The 17,930-nt window shown below is 48.5% G+C and overlaps 1 protein-coding gene across 1 annotated transcript; it reads right to left on the bottom strand.

Annotated features, from left to right (window-relative positions):
* Positions 1–2,999: 2,999 nt before the first annotated feature.
* On the bottom strand, positions 3,000–7,333 carry LOC144101320 (uncharacterized). Its single transcript, XM_077634422.1, has 4 exons — positions 7,045–7,333; positions 6,513–6,694; positions 5,160–5,353; positions 3,000–3,166 (listed from the first exon to the last, which is right to left on the bottom strand). The coding sequence occupies exons 1-4, from the start codon at positions 7,270–7,272 to the stop codon at positions 3,120–3,122; spliced, it is 651 nt and encodes a 216-aa protein (XP_077490548.1). The 5' UTR covers positions 7,273–7,333; the 3' UTR covers positions 3,000–3,119.
* Between the last annotated feature and the right edge of the window lie 10,597 nt (positions 7,334–17,930).

The raw sequence follows: 17,930 nt of genomic DNA, 5'->3' as shown, positions 1-17,930 counted from the left end.
AGAAGCGCCTGTATTTAGTCGAGGCTGTCCACAACTTCACACTCTCCAGACCCCGCTTTATCTTCCTGTTCTTCCAAGCTCACCTGAATAACAAGAATAACGTTTCTTGTGACATATGACATTGCGTATCCAGTGCACACTACCTATACAGACTATACTAGGCCATGTGTAGTCTTTGTGTTTTTAAATAGATGACACACTTTATTGGTGTCAAAAGGAGGTTACACGTGGTGGACTCTAATAAAAGTGAGCTCAACAGTGCGGAAGAAGAAATGCAGACATTGAAAATGCGATAATAGTGCCACAAGTGCGTTCTGAAAACTACTGAGTATCTAGCCGGCAAGCAGATGAATGTAATAAGGGAGTAATTGCCTACTGGCATCTATCGAAGCGCAGCCGTACGGCTACAGATGAAAGCTAGACAGCTTTCCTCTCTATACAGACTGTCGCAATCGTCTGTTAAATCTTTTTCTCTCCTTGTGTCGTCACGAGCTTGGTGACTGTATGAGCCATGCCGAGGCAATAAACGCAGCTGCTAGTCAGTGTGAATCCTTGTAGTGTGCTATCACTAAGCTTGTAGTCCCGTTAAAAAGCACGTTGTCTGTGTAAAGCCAGCGAGACCTACAGAAATAAAATAAATATCGCCCGACTGGGTTTCGAAGCCACGGTGCCGAGAACAGCTGCGCTTCGACGGCCACTGCAAGAGGGCGCAGATTGGGTGACCTTTAGGTTGACCTTTGACCCCTCTGTCGCACTGTGCATTGCATGCCGCCGTAGAACCGAGTGCAATGAATCGCTATAGCAGTGCCCTCTTAACGTGCTTTATGGGTCCCAAGTTTTATAGTGCCCTACCACTTAAGTCATCCCCAATCACCCATTTCGCAGGTATTTGCCTGAAGCCTAATGTTGGAACAATATCCTGGAGCCAAAAGCGAAATGAAACGCTGCGTGCTAGCGCACAAACTTCTCATTTGGCCAAGTATGCTAAATCGGCTGTAATGTTTTCTTGTCTCGTCCTCTCGCTATGCGCTGCAAGCAAGCACGCTTGTTAGGCGTCTGAGGATCGTCCATGGCAGCTCGGCTACACGCTCGCGACAGCCGTTCTATATGTACCCACACGACCACGTGGCTATGACGTGGTATCACATGGTCTTACGACACCCCCATCGGATGTCATCACGTGGCTTCAATCAGCCCATCGGATGTTTTTAAGGTCAAAGGTCAACCCAAAGGTCGCCCAATGTCAAAGGTCAACTAAATGTCATGAGTCAAGGTCAGGGGTCAAGGGTTCGACACCATAGCAGTGCCACATATGGTTATTCACAGCTAACGTGGTTGGGCTGAAGGTCGTCCAAGGTCACTGTCCAGCCTATGTGACGACTGCTTTACCTAGTGCTTTACCTGCTTTACCCAATGTGAAAGGTGAACTAAAAGTCAGGGGTCAAGGGTTCGACACCATAAGTGTACAGTCGTCAGCACGTCTGTCTAGAGCGCTCGAAAGGCCAGATTTTGGCTGCATGTGAGACGTCTACTCATAACGCCTGGTTCGAGATCGCCTGCATTTGAGCATGCGTCGCCACACTGATGATGACACTGCCTTCATTTTTATCGCCACGCTAGACCGCAGCCGCGATCGCAAACGATCGCCGATGAATGCGCTGCATGCTATCTCAAACCAGGCGTTATCGGCAGGCTTCACGCATGAAGCCAAAAAGCTGGCCTTTTGGGCGCTCTAGAGACTCGCGCTGAAGTCTGTACCGCATATGCTCATACACGGTTAACGTGGTTGGGCTGAAGGTCGTTCAAGGTCATTCTCCGGCCTATCTGCTACGGACATGCTTTACCTAGCGTAGTGAAGCTTTTCGCTTCAAAAATCGTCGCGTCCAAGTTTCGTCGCGTCCAAGTCGGAGTCAATGCGAAACCGCTTCGTCAGAGCTGCCGGTTGGCCGCGTAGCTAACTGCTCAGTTTGCGACAACGGCCGGCTTGCTGAGCTAAACTGCTCTATATGCAGGGCAGTCTGGCAAAAAAAAGGAACCACTCCTATACCTAGGAACTTTCAGAAATCGCAGAAGTGCCATGAACCGCGCCAAAACAGCCTGCAATTCTGAAAGCGCGCGCGCCCCTTCACGAAATGCGCAATTCAAGACACCGGCCGGAACTGCTTGAAATGCCACGTAGAAAGATAAGTTTAATGCAGCGTAGTTCGGCGGGAAAACATTTCTCACCTTGCCATCACCAGACTCCGATGGAGTTCCACGTTGAAGACCAATACAGACGCAAAAACACACAGCCTGCCCGCACTATAACCAAAAAAACGACGCCCGCGCTCACTCACGCAGACGACCGTGCCCAAGCTCCGCTCTGCCTTCGTCTGCCCCGCCGCCAATGCTGGCCGCGTGGGCGCCTACGCTGGTGGCACCACTAAACGGAGGGCGGATAAACTAAGCCATGACGCATTTTCTGGAGCCAGTTTTCACCTACTGTCCGCTCTTTTATGAAATTTCTTTATAGTTGAAGGAGCACGAAAAGTAACCAACAACTTGAAACTAATGCTGCAAAAATGCAAGCAGCCGTACGCACCGAAGTCACGAGATGACGAGATAAGCGGGACAAGTCCGGAAGCTAGTGCCAAGCAAGCAAGCCGCAGAAAAGTCAGGGTGGACGTTATCTGCCCTCTGCTGCGGGGGAATGCGAACACAATTTTTATAGTAAAAGCACTGCTCCAGACGTACCAACCTTGCGCAAGAATCTTGTCTTGTGCTCTCGGAGTAACTCGGGTAACCTCGGGTTAGCTCGGAGGATCGTGGCGCCAGCTGTGGCCAATGGGAAGAGGGCGTCGAGCCAGATAGGCCACGCGATCTTGTGGCGTTATCGCAACCTTCCCAACGTATTGTGAGCGAACTGGACACCGCGGCAGGTGGCTGTTAAATAATCGATTGGTTGCGAGAGGTTGCTCGATGAAGTTTGTGAGCAAGAGAGAGTGTTGCAGTGTAGCGAGAGCATAGTGCTCTCGTGGAATCATCAGCGAAGGTTATTTATTCGCGCTTCCGAGGGTTTGAATCGCAGTCGCGGCAGTATTTATTTATGGTTTGGCCAAGGTCACCCTCAAGGTCAAGCTTCACGCAAACTTGGAGAGCCAGTTTGAGCTCGTGAAGTACTGCGTTCCTACAAAAAGGGGAAAAAAAAGTATAGAAATCAGTCGACGCCATATCCATGCAAAAATAGCTGAAGGAGTTATTTATACGTAATTTATTTATTTTAAAAATTTATTTTCGACATACAGGAGCATTACAGGAGCGTGCTAGAAAAGAATAATTTAAAGAATTCAAAATGTGGCTCTTACGTTGGAGGAACTACCAAGATATGGAATACACACACAATATAAACGACAATTTACAATTTCCATAAACAATGCATAAAAGGAGACGGCTTTGTCGGCGAGCGCTACAACTTTTGCAAACGTTGGCTGCGCTGTAATACATGGTTCTACAGCATTCTACATAGAGTACTCTATGGCACTCTATTTGTGTGCAGTCTGCGGAAAATCAGAATGCCAAAATGAGTTGCAAATGTAGGAGAATTTCTGTAGCTTATTTGGGTGCATATGCCCGATTTCTCTTGTGCGTCTCCTGTTTATAAAATTTATAAGTATTTAGAATTACAAGAATTCAGCTTTTGAAGTTTAGATCCAGAAGTTGTGAATTAGTAATGCACAAATTTTAAACGTTTCTGCTTTTCTCGACTGGCCAACGTGTGAATGCCTGCACGGTGTAAAAGTTCGGTGGGTGAGTAAGTGCGATTTTATCGGTTATAAAGAAAACTTGCTGCTTTTCTTTGGATTATTCTGAGCATGTATAGATATCTTTCGTGCGCTGTCGGATAAGGTCTGTGCGTTAAGTGTGACGTAAGCACGGCATTTCGTCTCAAGGGTCGACTGTGTAGCAACGCTTATAAAAACGAACACCTTCTGCATTGCTGTGCTGGTTATGTTCGGCCCTTACGCTTCCCAGGGCCCAGATATTCGCGCTTAGTAACACTACGTATAGCGGTGTTGTTAAGCGTGTATGAAAAATCCAAATTTTTTCTTTGTAGGACACATTGAAACCGTTCCTGGTTTTTTATTTTTTATTTATTGATACTGCGATCTTTTACAAGACCTTCGCAGGGGTGGGCACACAATACATAAATTCTGGAAACAACAAAAACGACCTCAGGAACAAGCAAACAATCAAGAACAATTGATCAACAATTTAAGATCAAGAAACAATGAAACAAAGAAATGTAGCGGTACGACATTATAAAAAAAGTTAAAGGTGGCTTTCAAACATTTTTAGTGAAGTTTGGGTTACTGCATCATTAGTTAGATTATTCCAGTCTGTAATCGTTCTGGGGAAAAAAGAGTACTTAAAGGTGTTATTTCGTGCGTTTAATGGTGTTACTGTAAAATCATGGCGTTGTCTTGTGTTGTACCCTGAGGAGAACGATATAATATTGGATGTGTCAATATTGTACTGACCTTTGATTAACTGAAATAAAAATTTTAGACGACAGATGCGATTTCTATGAGAGACTGGAAGCAAACCACTTTGATTAAGAAGTGCAGTGATAGAAGTGCGGTTATATGAATTGTAAATAAACCGTGCTGCTTTCTTTCGGACTCTGTCTAATTTAGCAATGTTAGATTTAGTGAAAGGATCCCAGATTATGACGGCATATTCTAACATAGGTTTGGTTTGGTTTATGGGGGTTTAACGTCCCAAAGCTACTCAGGCTATGGGAGACGCCGTAGTGAAGGGCTCCGGAAATTTCGACCACCTGGGGTTCTTTAAAGTGCACTGACATCGCACAGTGCGCGGGCCTCTAGATGCATCTTTCACTTAGACGTAGCATTTGTTCTTTAAAAAGTTGCCAGTTACTACGCACGGGGCGTTTGTGATAGCCAATAGCGAAATTGTCACAAAAGTACGGTTGTCATATAGTCACCTTTGTCGTAAAGTGTCAGTGCTTTGTTAGTTTTGTAGCTTTGAAGTATACGAGAGTGCAAGGAGCCACATATTATAGCGTGATCACTTAGTGAAAGGTGAAAAGTATACAAAAACATAAAAACATACAAAAATTATATATACGAAGAGGGTATATACAAACCGCAAACACTCACGGGCGGGCTTCCGCTGTCGGGCGAGGAAGGCAGTGCCGCGCTCGTAATAGCCCGCCATTGTGTCGATGTACGCGTCCGACCCGAGCTGGCTTATCCACCGCACCTTCTTGCACACGTAGGCAGCCGGATCCACGCACGGGTTCACAGCCGGGTCCAGGCTCCGGGACAGCAGCTCCAAATGCTCTTGGCACCCCCTGTAGAGAGCGGCATGCTTTGGCCACTGAGCACGCCCTCGAAACACCATACCACACCTGATGTTAACGACGGGTGAAATGGCGATAACTACACAGCACTTCGTCCTCGCCACGGTCGCTGATTGGCGGAGTAATGGTTGTGCACCTCTAGAAGACTAACCCTTGCTTGCGGCAGTTCTGTCCTTCCTAGCTCAGAGTGTAGTAATAGCTGTAGTGAATAGGTGCAGAAGAATAGCAGTATGATACACCAGTTCCAGTCAACTCTGTTTCAGCCGCCTTTGTCTAGTACACGAAGCCTTCCGGAGCTTAAAAGGGGCGAGGACGACCTTTCCCATCTTCGTAGAGAGGTTCGACAGCAAACGATGAGAACAGCACCCAGTATTCGAGGGCCGAGAGCAAGACTTGTGCCTGTATAACTTTTGGAGAGACTTCAGCAGCTTCGCAAACCTAACGTCTTGCCTAAATTCAGGCGGCTACACATGTTTTTTTGTGTCCAAGTGATTTTGCTATGGTCACTGCTGTCGGGAGATCTGGTTTCAGTTCACTTGCCGCATTTTCTTCATAATGTGCACGCTATGTGTCAGGCGATGTTTTCTGTATACACATACCTCTGCCTCAATAATAAGTTGTTCTTGCTCTCAAGGTATTCAGTCTCCGCTCCTCTGATCGACCATCTCCTCTTCCATTCCCTGTCTCCTCATTCTCCTTGTTTCATTGCTTACCCATGCGTCGCCACGGTGGTTCAGTGGTTAAGGCTCTCGGCTGCTGCTTATCCGAAAGACGCGGGTTCGATGCCGGCCGCGGCGGTCGCATTTTGATGGAGGCAGAATTCTAGAGACCCGTGTACTGTGTGATGTCAGTGCACGTTGAAGAACCCCAGACCATCGAAAGTTCCGGAGCTCATCACTGCGGCGTCCCCATAGCCTGAGTCGCTTTAGTAGGTTGAATCCCCTGAACACAAAAATATCTTTCCCCACGTGGATAGTACCCGCCGCCGGGGAATTTCTGCTTAGCTAGCCTCCCTGCTATTAAATTCTCTCTGAATCTGCGGTCAGAGTGTCCGCTTATCTGTCGCCTGAGACAATCGGACCCAGACGTTTGTTAGCGCCACACACACGACATGACCGCACTTTAATAAACTACACACAACGGTTCTCACCTGGAGGTACAGCCGTCGTCCTGGTGGGCGTCCTGGCCGCGTATTCCGCGCACAAAAGCCGACCGGAAGACAAATGCAGCGAACACGAGGAGAGCGATCCACGCCAACCCCAGGGGCACCGCGGCGCGCCTGCGGATGTTCAGGGACGAGCGGCGCTGACGCTCCTCTTGAGCGTGCAACGCCTGCAGTGGACGGGAAGGGGCGGAATGAAATAGGGCAGTGGCACTTCCAAAACTGCAGGGTTCCTTCCCACAGTCTACGGCTGTTCTAACCGCCTATTTCGCAAAAAGAATGGCACGCAGGAACTCCGCGTCCTCGTTTGCCCTAAAGGTCCGTAGGATCGTTCCACTCAAGGACAGCGAATGAAGGAATCTACAATCAAACCAAAGCGCCCACGCTCTTTATGAGACCCAGAAGGAGCCTTATTGGCTTGACCTCTCTTGGGAACCACGCAAAGGCAACTGCAGTCAGTGGGCGGGAGTCCCGAGCAGGCGTCGATATAACTGTAGACACGCAGGTGTGCAGCGCTTACCAGGTTCTTCATTTGCTCGAGAGTAGAGCTGCCGATGGAGTCGGTGCGATTGCGGGCGCGGCCGGTGTTGGCGTCCTCGGTGCTGCTCGGACTGCGGTCACCCCCGAGGCTGAGACCCTGCAGGTCCTGTTGCAGGCCGGGGTGCAGCCGCAGCTTCCGCCACGGGAGCTCCTTCCACGCAGTCCCCTCCTCTCCGCGACAATCCTGCTCAGAACTGCGATGAGCCATCGCCGCTTGCTTAAGGTCACCGACAATGCGCAGTTGCTGTTAGTCTCAGGAGGGAACCGAACGGCAACGGCAAGCTGCTTCTTCTACTTCTTTTGTATGCGCATGCACTAAGAGGCCACGTGCTCAGCGCTCAAGCACGCACACAATGGCGCGTTAAAATAGGTTATGACGAAAGGAAAGGCAGAGTAACTCTTGTGATATCGGCGGGAGAGCCAAGGGGGGGGGGGGGGGGGGGGCTTAGTTGTGTAGTGTACGAAGAAGTCGGGCTACACATACTAAACTAATTAATAACCTAGAAACGACATTAGGTCCTTGATATGCAGTTAACTGGAATAGAAGCTACTTATGAGACCGAACGCAGTTTGTAGAAATTAACCACCAAGCTTCACATATATTTCAAGTGGTATCTGGTGTTCCCTGGGTTGAGTCTTTGTCCTTAATCTGTTTCTAATTTTCATCAGTGATTTATCGGCTAATCTTAATTTCAAAGCCATGAAGCTCTTAATAACGCACTAGAAACTATTACAAAATGGTGCGCCGTGTTGCAGGTGACTAAGCGCTACTAAAACAGCTTCTATTACAATAACAAGAAGGAAGCATAAATCGGAATTTTTATACACTGTTAACGACATACCCATCAGTACAGTCACTGAACGCAAAAATCTCGTAGTACTAATAACCCATGACTTATGATGGAATGCACACATAGATGCCCTAAAGCGGCTCTTTTAAATTAGACGACGCTTTCAACTAACCTCTCATCAAACTAAACTGTTAGCTTAGTACACTCGTTAGATCTCTTCTTGAATATGCTAACGTCGTTTGGTTCTATTATTGTAATCGAAATATAACTAAGCTCGAAGCAGACCAAAGCAAAGCTGTAAGGTTTTTATTTAACAAATACAAAATAACCGATTTACCAACTGAAATAATGAATCACGAAGGAATACCAACACTGAAAACTCTTGTTAAATTCGCGTGGCTTAAGCTGGTGTACCAACTAATTCATCGCCACGTAAAACTAGACACTGCTAGAGACGCTGGCGCAAATCGATGACAGCATCTCAGATCGACCCGCCGCGGTGGCTCAGTGCTTAAGGCGCTCGGCTACTGATCCGGAGTTCCCGGGTTCGAACTCGACCGCGGCGGCTGCGTTTGGATGGAGGCGAAATGCTAAGGCGCCCGTGTGCTGTGCGATGTCAGCGCACATTAAAGATCCCCAGGTGGTCGAAATTATTCCGGAGCCCTCCACTACGGCACCTGTTTCTTCCTTTCTTCTTTCTCTCCCTCTTTTATCCCTTCCCTTACGGCGCGGTCAAGGTGTCAGCTGATATGCGTGACAGATACTGCGCCGTTTCCTTTCCCTAAAAACCAATTTTCAATTTTCAAAACTATTTTTTATTATCTGAAGCGAGACAAACGCGTAATCAACATTCCCATAGGCTTAACGAGTATGATTTTCATACTGACTGCTTTAAGCACTCATTTTTCCCGTCAGCAATCAGAAAATGGAACCGTTTACATCCTTCAATTACATACAGTCTTTTCGTTAAAAGTACTCACGGCTGCTGCCGAGAGCATATTAGGTAATTAGCAAATGATTCTTCAAGTGTTTCTTCATTCCAAATATTGCACTTTCGTTAGTATACGGTTATTCGTGTTCTAACTATGTACTCCAACTGTGCGACTTCACACCGATGAATAATATTTCATTTTTATCTCATGCAGTGTATTTAATTGTATGCGGTTGTATTTCGGTTTTTTTAAGAAACCTCACGTCTCTTCTGTTGATCGTTGCAAGATGTAAGAGCAGTTGTAATATTTTATGTGTTTTTTTTACTTTTGCTGCAGATTTGTAGTACGAGATTACTTCTTGTGGTTCTGCTTTACCCTTGTCATTTGTTGTTTTTCATTTATAAGGATTGCCAACTAATGTATTCTTTTCAGTCGTTCTAACTGATTTTGAAATTCCCTCTTGCAACAATCACATATGGGATCAGTAGTATCTATAAATAAATATAGCAGAATCGCTGCTGGTGCAGCGGTTCGAGGCAGGCCCCGCTTACAGCAGGGGAGGCCGGGCACACTGGGCTTAGTTAAGTCGGGCTTAAGTTGCGCTTACTTAAGTGTTGGGCTTACCCAATACTTTATGGCTACAAATTTCCATGGTTCCGCGACACCCCATCCATAATTTTATTTATTTTTATTTATTGATACTGCGATCTTTTACAAGACCTTCGCAGGGGTGGGCACACAATACATAAATTCTGGAAACAACAAAAACGACCTCAGGAACAAGCAAACAATCAAGAACAATTGATCAACAATTTAAGATCAAGAAACAATGAAACAAAGAAATGTAGCGGTACGACATTATAAAAAAAGTTAAAGGTGGCTTTCAAACCTTTTTAGTGAAGTTTGGGTTACTGCATCATTAGTTAGATTATTCCAGTCTGTAATCGTTCTGGGGAAAAAAGAGTACTTAAAGGTGTTATTTCGTGCGTTTAATGGTGTTACTGTAAAATCATGGCGTTGTCTTGTGTTGTACCCTGAGGAGAACGATATAATATTGGATGTGTCAATATTGTACTGACCTTTGATTAACTGAAATAAAAATTTTAGACGACAGATGCGATTTCTATGAGAGACTGGAAGCAAACCACTTTGATTAAGAAGTGCAGTGATAGAAGTGCGGTTATATGAATTGTAAATAAACCGTGCTGCTTTCTTTCGGACTCTGTCTAATTTAGCAATGTTAGATTTAGTGAAAGGATCCCAGATTATGACGGCATATTCTAACACATATCATATTCTAACACATATCATAACACATATCATATGGACATGTCCCCAAGAACCCCACTATCTAAAGTCGCGTAATGTGGCCCTGAAGCTGTGGCAGGTGAAGCTGACGGGCGTGCACCTGGATGACCAGACAGCGCTCCTTATCATCGCTTGGAGGTCGACAGAAGCCTCGGGAACCCTGGGCTGAGGGCCCATCCACAAGCGTTCCAGCTACCATCCTTGTCAATATATGACAGGCCATGAACCAACTCTCCCAACCACGCATCCGCGTCAATAACCATCTACTCAATCAATCTCAAGTACCGCCAAACTTTGAAGAGCGCCGCTGCCTCTTTTCCGCATCCGCGTATGTCCTTTCTGGTTCCCATTTCCACCTTGCGCGAGTAGTCGTCGCCCATTTTGTACGCAATTGTATCCGTGTCCTGGCTCGCGTTGCTGCAGGCTACTTTCACGTTCGAGCAGACCTTGTATCATCGTATCGCCCTGCTATGCTGCTTCTCGGCATTTAGCAGTGTAACCTACTTGCCTTGAGCTGTAGACGATAGCCGAAAACAACAGCTATGTAACGCCGCTGCAGAAGCTCGCCCAAAGAATCTGCTCCACTTTGGGGGATTCTCCTTAAACATTTGACCAACACAGTTCCCACTTCCAGTTATCGATCAATTCGCTCTCGCCCTACCATAAGCTTGCCGTCCCGGTTAGCTCACTTGGTAGAGTGACTGCTTCAGTGAAGCTGTGGTACCGGCTTCGAACCCCGGACCAGGACGAATTTTTCTTTAACTGCGAAGTTTATGACTACTGATCCGGAGTTCCCGGGTTCGAACCCGACCGCGGCGGCTGCGTTTTTATGGAGGAAAAACCCTAAGGCGCCCGTGTGCTGTGCGATGTCAGTGCACGTTAAACATAATAATAATAATAATTGTTTTTTGGGGGAAAGGAAATGGCGCAGTATCTGTCTCATATATCTTTGGACACCTGAACCGCGCCGTAAGGGAAGGGATGTGACATGATTACTGTTCGCCCCCCCCCTTATGTAATGCCCCCTGGGGCCCTTAAGGGTAAATAAATGATGATGATGATGATGAAAGGAGGGAGTGAAAGAAGAAAGGAATAATAGGTGCCGTAGTGGAGGGCTCCGGAATAAGTTAAAGATCCCCAGGTGGTCGAGATATATATATATATATATATATATATATATATATATATATATATATATATATATATATATATATATATATATATATATATATATATATATATATATATATAAGTTTATGAGAAAGTTGTAAAGCTTTCCTTTGTAGCCGTATGGCTGCGCTCGGGTGGATGTCAATGAGTAATTACTCCGTTATTACAAGTCTTCTCCCACATGCGGTATTCCCCTAAAAAATTTGAGCAGAATACAAAAAGGCAGCGCTTCCGTTCGAGAACAGAAGCTGCAAAGCTATGTGAGGAATAAGCGTAGTGAAAGTGGGGGAGGCTCTCGCTACTTCACCCGAGAAAACATTATGAATGGGCTTTAGGACCTTGCTGTGTCGGATAGGGTACTGTAAATGGCGACCTTTGTACACTTGAGATCTCGAGAGCCATGTTCTTCGCTATACTGTTCGCGCACCTGGCGTAAACACTGTGGAAGAGAAGGGTGAGATGTGCGAACTTTTTCTCAACTCTCTAAGTTAGGTTAGGAAGCGATTGACGCTTACGTGTACAGAACGGAAAGGTCTCTCCGCTGCCATCTTCTACCTAAGGGCTTAAAGAAAAGATACGTGGCACGCACGTACAGCGTTGATCAAAAGTTCCCAGGCCACACGATCTGCTTTTGAGCAGTACAGTCAGGTAGCTACGACATCCCCGAAGCTCAAAATATCAGTACAGGCTAGAAGAAGTACTGTTATAACCTCCGAGAACCTTGATAGCTTTATGGGCATCTTAAGTGCCAAGATATACCGATGAAAAGCAGACCCTATGGCCTGGGAACTTTCGACCACTCCTGTACTTGATCGCGATGTACAACACGGGCGAGGTGCCGCATGGAGCTCAATGTCGGCGTTAGCTGACTAGCCGACAGCTTGTCACAATTGATGAGCACGTGCGGGTCCACATGGTGCCGACCGCTTTTTTTCGAAAGTCCACCGAGGCATGACGGGAACCAAAACCGCCTCGACGGACCCCCTGCTACGGCACGGCCACTTGCGCTTGGCTTCGTCCTTCCTTCCGTCTCTGACGGCCACCAAATCGAATCGTACCCTATTGTTCTGGGACAGCTGTCTCGTGCGCTCCCGCTGACGAGGCACGTGCACTTGTATCGCAACACTTCTTCTGTTATCACACTTTGTATGACGCTCGAGGTAAACAACCCGCCGTAGTAATCGCTGCAGAGAAAATGGGCAACACGTGCACAGATAGACAGTACAACAAAAACAAACAGAGAGCGCAAGCCCTGATTGCATTCACATTGCCGAAGACAGCAGCGGTGGCCGAGTGGTTGAGCATCTGCCTCGAATGCGGGATGTGCGGGGTTGGATCCCCAGTGCCGCCGGGTACCCACCGTTGATACAATGGGTACAAGTTTTCCCCTAGTCTGGTGCTCGGCTTCTTCAGGGTGAAATGCTTGGGAAATGGGTCTTTGACCCCACCTTGAGAAATGAAAAATACCTCCTGCAATGACACTCTTTGGCCACAGATGCCCTTGCGCCATAAAAATCCATAATCACCATCACATTACCCGCGAGGCATATGAGCATTGGTACATTACAGAAGGCAAACACTATAGCAGAGGCATGCAGGCGAGGAGTAGGCTACAGGTTGTCTGACTTTTACGTACGACAAAAGCTTTCACAGAAACGCTGACGATACCTGGAGGCCTGAAGGAACAGGCGATGCACTAAGCGTGTTGATTTCAGAGAGTCTGGAGGCTTAAGTTATGACAACGTGGTTAAAAATCTAAGTATCATCAAAAAATGTCATTTGCCATTTCTATTTTTTACCAACCCAAGCACTCCTTCACCTTCTGCAAAAATAATTATGATTTTCTGTTGTGCCGTTAAGAAGTTACACGCTGAATTGTTACCTGTACCATGGTGAGAGAAACCAAGCATAAATTATTAGGTTTCACATTTTTCTATATTCTTCTGCTTTATATCAGTTGCATGTGTACAGAAACCTGTGCTCAGATGTGCTGCGAAGAAGGTACCTCCATGAGAAGACCTGCCAAAGAAATCCGGGAATAAAGAGAATAAACCAGCCAACGAGAGAGGGCTTGGAGGCGATCCTGTTCGACTGTTTGCACCTGGAGTCCCCGACGGCTCTTGTTCAAAGAGCGCGGGCAGCGGCTACCGCCAATTGTGTCCCGGAATAAGAACTACCATCTAGGCAAGGGAGCGGTTAAACCCTCTATTTTCCCCGAAAACCCACCCCAGTGAATCCAATAAAGTTTTTACCACCACCACCGTTCACTTATTTATTATGAACTGCAGTAACCAAAGCGGTTCATTTCGCATTTTAAATCCACTGAGTCGCGTTGTCCTGTTTTGACCCCGTACCTATATATCAATAATTGCAACACGAGCTTTAAATTTTTACTGCTTGGTTATGGGGCCTTAGACATTGTGAAAAAAAGAGCAAAAAATCGTGCGACCAAAATAAAAAATTGGCTGAAGGCTTAGCTTGGTTAAGCCTGGAAGATTGCGAAAGCAATACCCTTGGCAAGGCAGCGCGCCGACCACTGCGAGGAGCCGAGCTGTAGCCCCATTTATCCTCCTAGCGTGACGTCACACCAGCGAGCGCCCTCTCTCGGCAGCGCCGCAGCAGCGGCGCGCAAGGCTTCGCCTCCACAATCGATGCCGCGAGCTGGGGCCCCGTCTCTCGGTCTGGCGTGACGTCACACGGTCACGTGACGCGCAGCTGTGTAAGGAGGTGGTGGTGAAAGACTTTATAAAGTATAGCAAGCCTTAATTGTTACATCCTAGTGATGGGATTGCTCTTGGATGCGTGTCGTGGCCGGAAGGTGATGCTTCTCAGCGACTTCCAAAGCCCAGTCCACTAGCTGCCGTTGGGCAGCCGGGTCAGAACTGGACACCGCAGCCTCCCATCGCTCGAGGTCTGTGAGTTGCCAATCGGCTGGTAGAGGGAGCTCAGAGCAAGAATAAAGAATGTTTGGTGGTGGTAGTGGTTTTATTAAAAATAATAGTAAAAAGGAAGGAAAAGATTTTTGCTAGCCCCTGCATGTGCAAATCCGCTTTCGGAGCGCCGCAGAGGGTGCGTACTGGCGTGAACAGTCCCGGGTGAACCAGGGCTAAGTGGGCAGGGGAGAGGAAGGTGCGGGATTGTAGCTGTCGCCACGTCACCTGCTGCAATTTAGTGAGAGACTCGTGCGGAGGGGGATACGTTAGCCGTTGCTCACGGTAGTGTAGAGTGATCTTGTGATACGCGACCATTCAATCTCGAGCGTCTCCCCAGGCGTCGGCGGCTCCTGCTCGGCTGACGAAACCTCGAGCTAAAGAATGAGCCGCCTCGTTACCTGGGCGGCCGGCGTGGGTCGGGACCCAGAGAAGCTGAATAGGTCGGGTAGGGGCGGGAGCCCGGCTTAGAAGCCGGAAAGCGGGTTCGGAGATGCGGCCTTTCGCAAAGTTACGGACCGCGGTCTTTGAGTCGCTGAAAATGTGGGTCGCCGATGCAGTAGCGATGGCTAAGGCTACGGCTGCCTCCTCCGCTTCCGCAGGAGTGGAGGCAATGACAGTGCCTGTCGTAATAGGGGTGTACGAATTGGACACTACCGCCAGGGCAAAGGCGGAAGAGGAGGTGTAAGAGGTTGCGTCGACGTAGACGCTCTCCGGCTGTGCGCCATAGTGTTTGTGTAGGGCTGCAGCCCGAGCAGCACGACGAGCCGCGTGATGCTCGGGATGCATGTTCTTGAGGAGGGGGTGAATGGTGATGAGGTCCCGTGTGCGGTGTGGGAGGGAGAAGGTGTGGGTATAATAGCCAGGGGGGTGTAGGGCAATGGCGTCAAGAATGTGACGGCCGGCTAGGGTGGAGGAGAGCCGATCAAGTTGGGCAGATCGATGGGCCTCGGTGAGCTCGGCGAGGGTGTTGTGTACGCCCACCTTAAGAAGGCGTTCATTCGACGTGTGCTTGGGGAGGTTGAGGGCCGTCTTGTACGCCTGACGGATGAGGCAGTTGACTTTGTTCTTCTCTACTCGGGAGAGGAAGAGATAGGGCAGGGACTATACTACCCGGCTAAGGACGAAAGCCTGGATCAGGCGGCGGAGGTCGTGTTCCCGCATGCCTCGGTGTTTGTTAGCGATTCGTCTGAGGAGGCGAACGGTTAGTTGAATGGTAGCAGTGAGCTTGGTGGTTGTGGCAGTGTTCTTGCCATTGTTCTGGAGAACCCTCCCCAGGATGCGAACTTTGTCTACCTCTGGTATGCGGGTGGCATCAATGGTTACATCGATGCCAGGCGGGGGAGTTTTGTCCAGTCTTCCCCGAGGGGGGCGAAGGACCAGAAGTTCCGATTTTGTAGGAGAGCATGCAAGGCCGACCTGATGGGCATAGGAGGCCACCACATCTGCCCGCGCTTGTAGTGTCTCTTCAATGGTGCCGACATTACCCGTGGAGGTCCACAGGCTGATGTCGTCGGCATATAAAGAGTGCGAGAGGGCGGGAATGGCTGAAAGAGCCTTTGCCATGGGGATGAGAGTTATATTAAATAGAAGCGGGGAGAGTACCGATCCCTGAGGGGTACCTCGGCTACCGAGGGTGTAAACAGGGAGGCGCCACGACCACCGATGGGCCGAAAGTGCGAGCAGTATTGCTTTCGCAATAAAAGTTCAGGGCCCAAAGAGTTAAGAGTAGCCATAGGGGCGCCACTATAGGAGTGAGAAGAAAACCATGCAGCCTGCATTTGCTCGAAGGACACCAGGACAAGCGAGGAACACATGCGCGATATACGGTGCGCAGCTGGAGCTGCAGAAATTCACACGTGCGTCTCACGTGACCTCAAGAGGGCTCCGCAAACCCGAAGAGGGGGCTAACCCTCAACCCCCCGCGGTGGCTCAGTGGTTACGGCGTTAATCTACTGAGCCGCAGTACCCGAGTGCGAACCTTGCCGCGGCAGCTGCGTTTTGATGGAGGCGAAATAATAATAATAATAATAATAATAATAATAATAATAATAATAATAATAATAATAATAATAATTGGTTTTTGGGGAAAGGAAATGGCGCAGTATCTGTCTCATATATCGTTGGACACCTGAACCGCGCCGTAAGGAAAGGGATAGAGGAGGGAGTGAAAGAAGAAAGGAAGAAAGAGGTGCCGTAGTGGAGGGCTTCGGAATAATTTCGACCACCTGGGGATCTTTAACGTGCACTGATATCGCACAGCACACGGGCGCCTTAGCGTTTTGCCTCCATAAAAACGCAGCCGCCGCGGTCGGGTTCGAACCCGGGAACTCCGGATCAGTAGTCGAGCGCTCTAACCACTGAGCCACCGCGGCGGGTGAAATAAAAATGGAAAATGCTTGTTCGGGAGAGGAAATGGCGCAGTATCTGTCTCACATATCTGGGTGGACACCTGACCCGCGCCGTAAGGAAAGGGGATAAAGGAGGGGCTGAAAGAAGAAAGGAGAAAAGAGGCGCCATTGTGGAGGGCTCCGGAATGATTTCGTTCACCTGGGAAGCTTTAACGTGCACTGTCATCGCACAGCACACGGGCGTTTTTGCGTTTCCCCTCCATCGAAACGCGGCCGCCGCGGTCGCGTTTGAACCCGAGAACTCCGGATCAGTAGCCGAGCGCCTTAACCACTCAGCCACCGTGGCGGGTAAACTGCGACTTAATAATAATTGGTTTTTGGGGAAAGGAAATGGCGCAGTATCTGATTTATATATCGACGGACACCTGAACCGCTCCGTAAGGGAAGGAATAAAGGAAGTAATGAAAGAAGAAAGGAAGAAAGACGTGTCCTAGTGGAGGGCTCCGGAATAATTCCGACCACCTGGGGATCTTTAACGAGCACTGACATCGCACAGCACACGGGCACCTTAGCGTTTTGCCTCCATAAAAACGCAGCCGCCGCGGTCGGGGTCGCACCCGACCGGGGCGGCTGCGTTTTTAACTGCGACTTGGTGGTAGTGGTTTTTTTTTTAAATAATAGTAAAAAGGAAGGAAAAGATTTTTGCTACCCACGGTATCTGCCATCGATACTGAAGCACCTGAGCTGGGGTAGCGGAAATAAAGGACAGCAGGCAGAATGGAGAAATGAAATGAAAGAGGTGAAGGGACAGTAAGAGAGGACAGGGGGAGAAGTAATATATACAAACTATTTGCACAATAAGAAATGTGTCCAGGTTGTGTGCGTGATTAGTTCAAGTTGGAGGAATTAAAACACACGCGCACAGCACTACGTTGGTTACAACTGGAGTGGGGCGTCCAGTTACTAATCCTTCAAGGTAGAACTCGCGGAGCGTTCGGTCACTGCGTGTAACTACCTGACGGAGAACAGACGGGACGTCAAGCCCGTGTGTTGAGGAATGCACAGAGGCTCACCAAAGTTCGCTCACGAGTGCGCGCACTGCCCTGCGGCCACAATAGCGTCTTGAAGGAGTCTGGTAGTATTCCCTGCGCCCTATAGGCCGCGAGCATATCGCGACGAGCATCGGTCCCTGCGGCCGCGATAGCGTCTTGAGGCCGCACAGCAGTGCGCGCACTCGTGAGCCTCGCGAGTGGCGGCGCAGGTGAGGTGTCCACCTAGAGCGGGTCACTGCGCCTTTCCTTTTCACGTAAGCAATTCAATTTTCTTCACCGGCTCCTTTTGCTGCGAGGCTGTTGTTGACCCGCCACAGCAAAATTTTTAGGAG

Source organism: Amblyomma americanum, chromosome 8 (genome assembly GCF_052857255.1).
Source record: "Amblyomma americanum isolate KBUSLIRL-KWMA chromosome 8, ASM5285725v1, whole genome shotgun sequence".
Lineage (NCBI taxonomy): Eukaryota > Metazoa > Arthropoda > Arachnida > Ixodida > Ixodidae > Amblyomma > Amblyomma americanum.
This window is presented reverse-complemented; position numbering and strand designations above follow the sequence as displayed.

Bases quoted from the DNA above. Each gene is read 5' to 3' on its own strand.
- LOC144101320 (XM_077634422.1), bottom strand. From the start codon at position 7,272: ATGGCTCATCGCAGTTCTGAGCAGGATTGTCGCGGAGAGGAGGGGACT. The intron at 6,695-7,044 runs GTAAGCGCTGCA...CGTCCACTGCAG, and splicing joins TCGAGCAAATGAAGAACCTG to GCGTTGCACGCTCAAGAGGA. The intron at 3,167-5,159 runs GTGAGTGTTTGC...CCCTTTTTGTAG, and splicing joins CCGACAGCGGAAGCCCGCCC to GAACGCAGTACTTCACGAGC.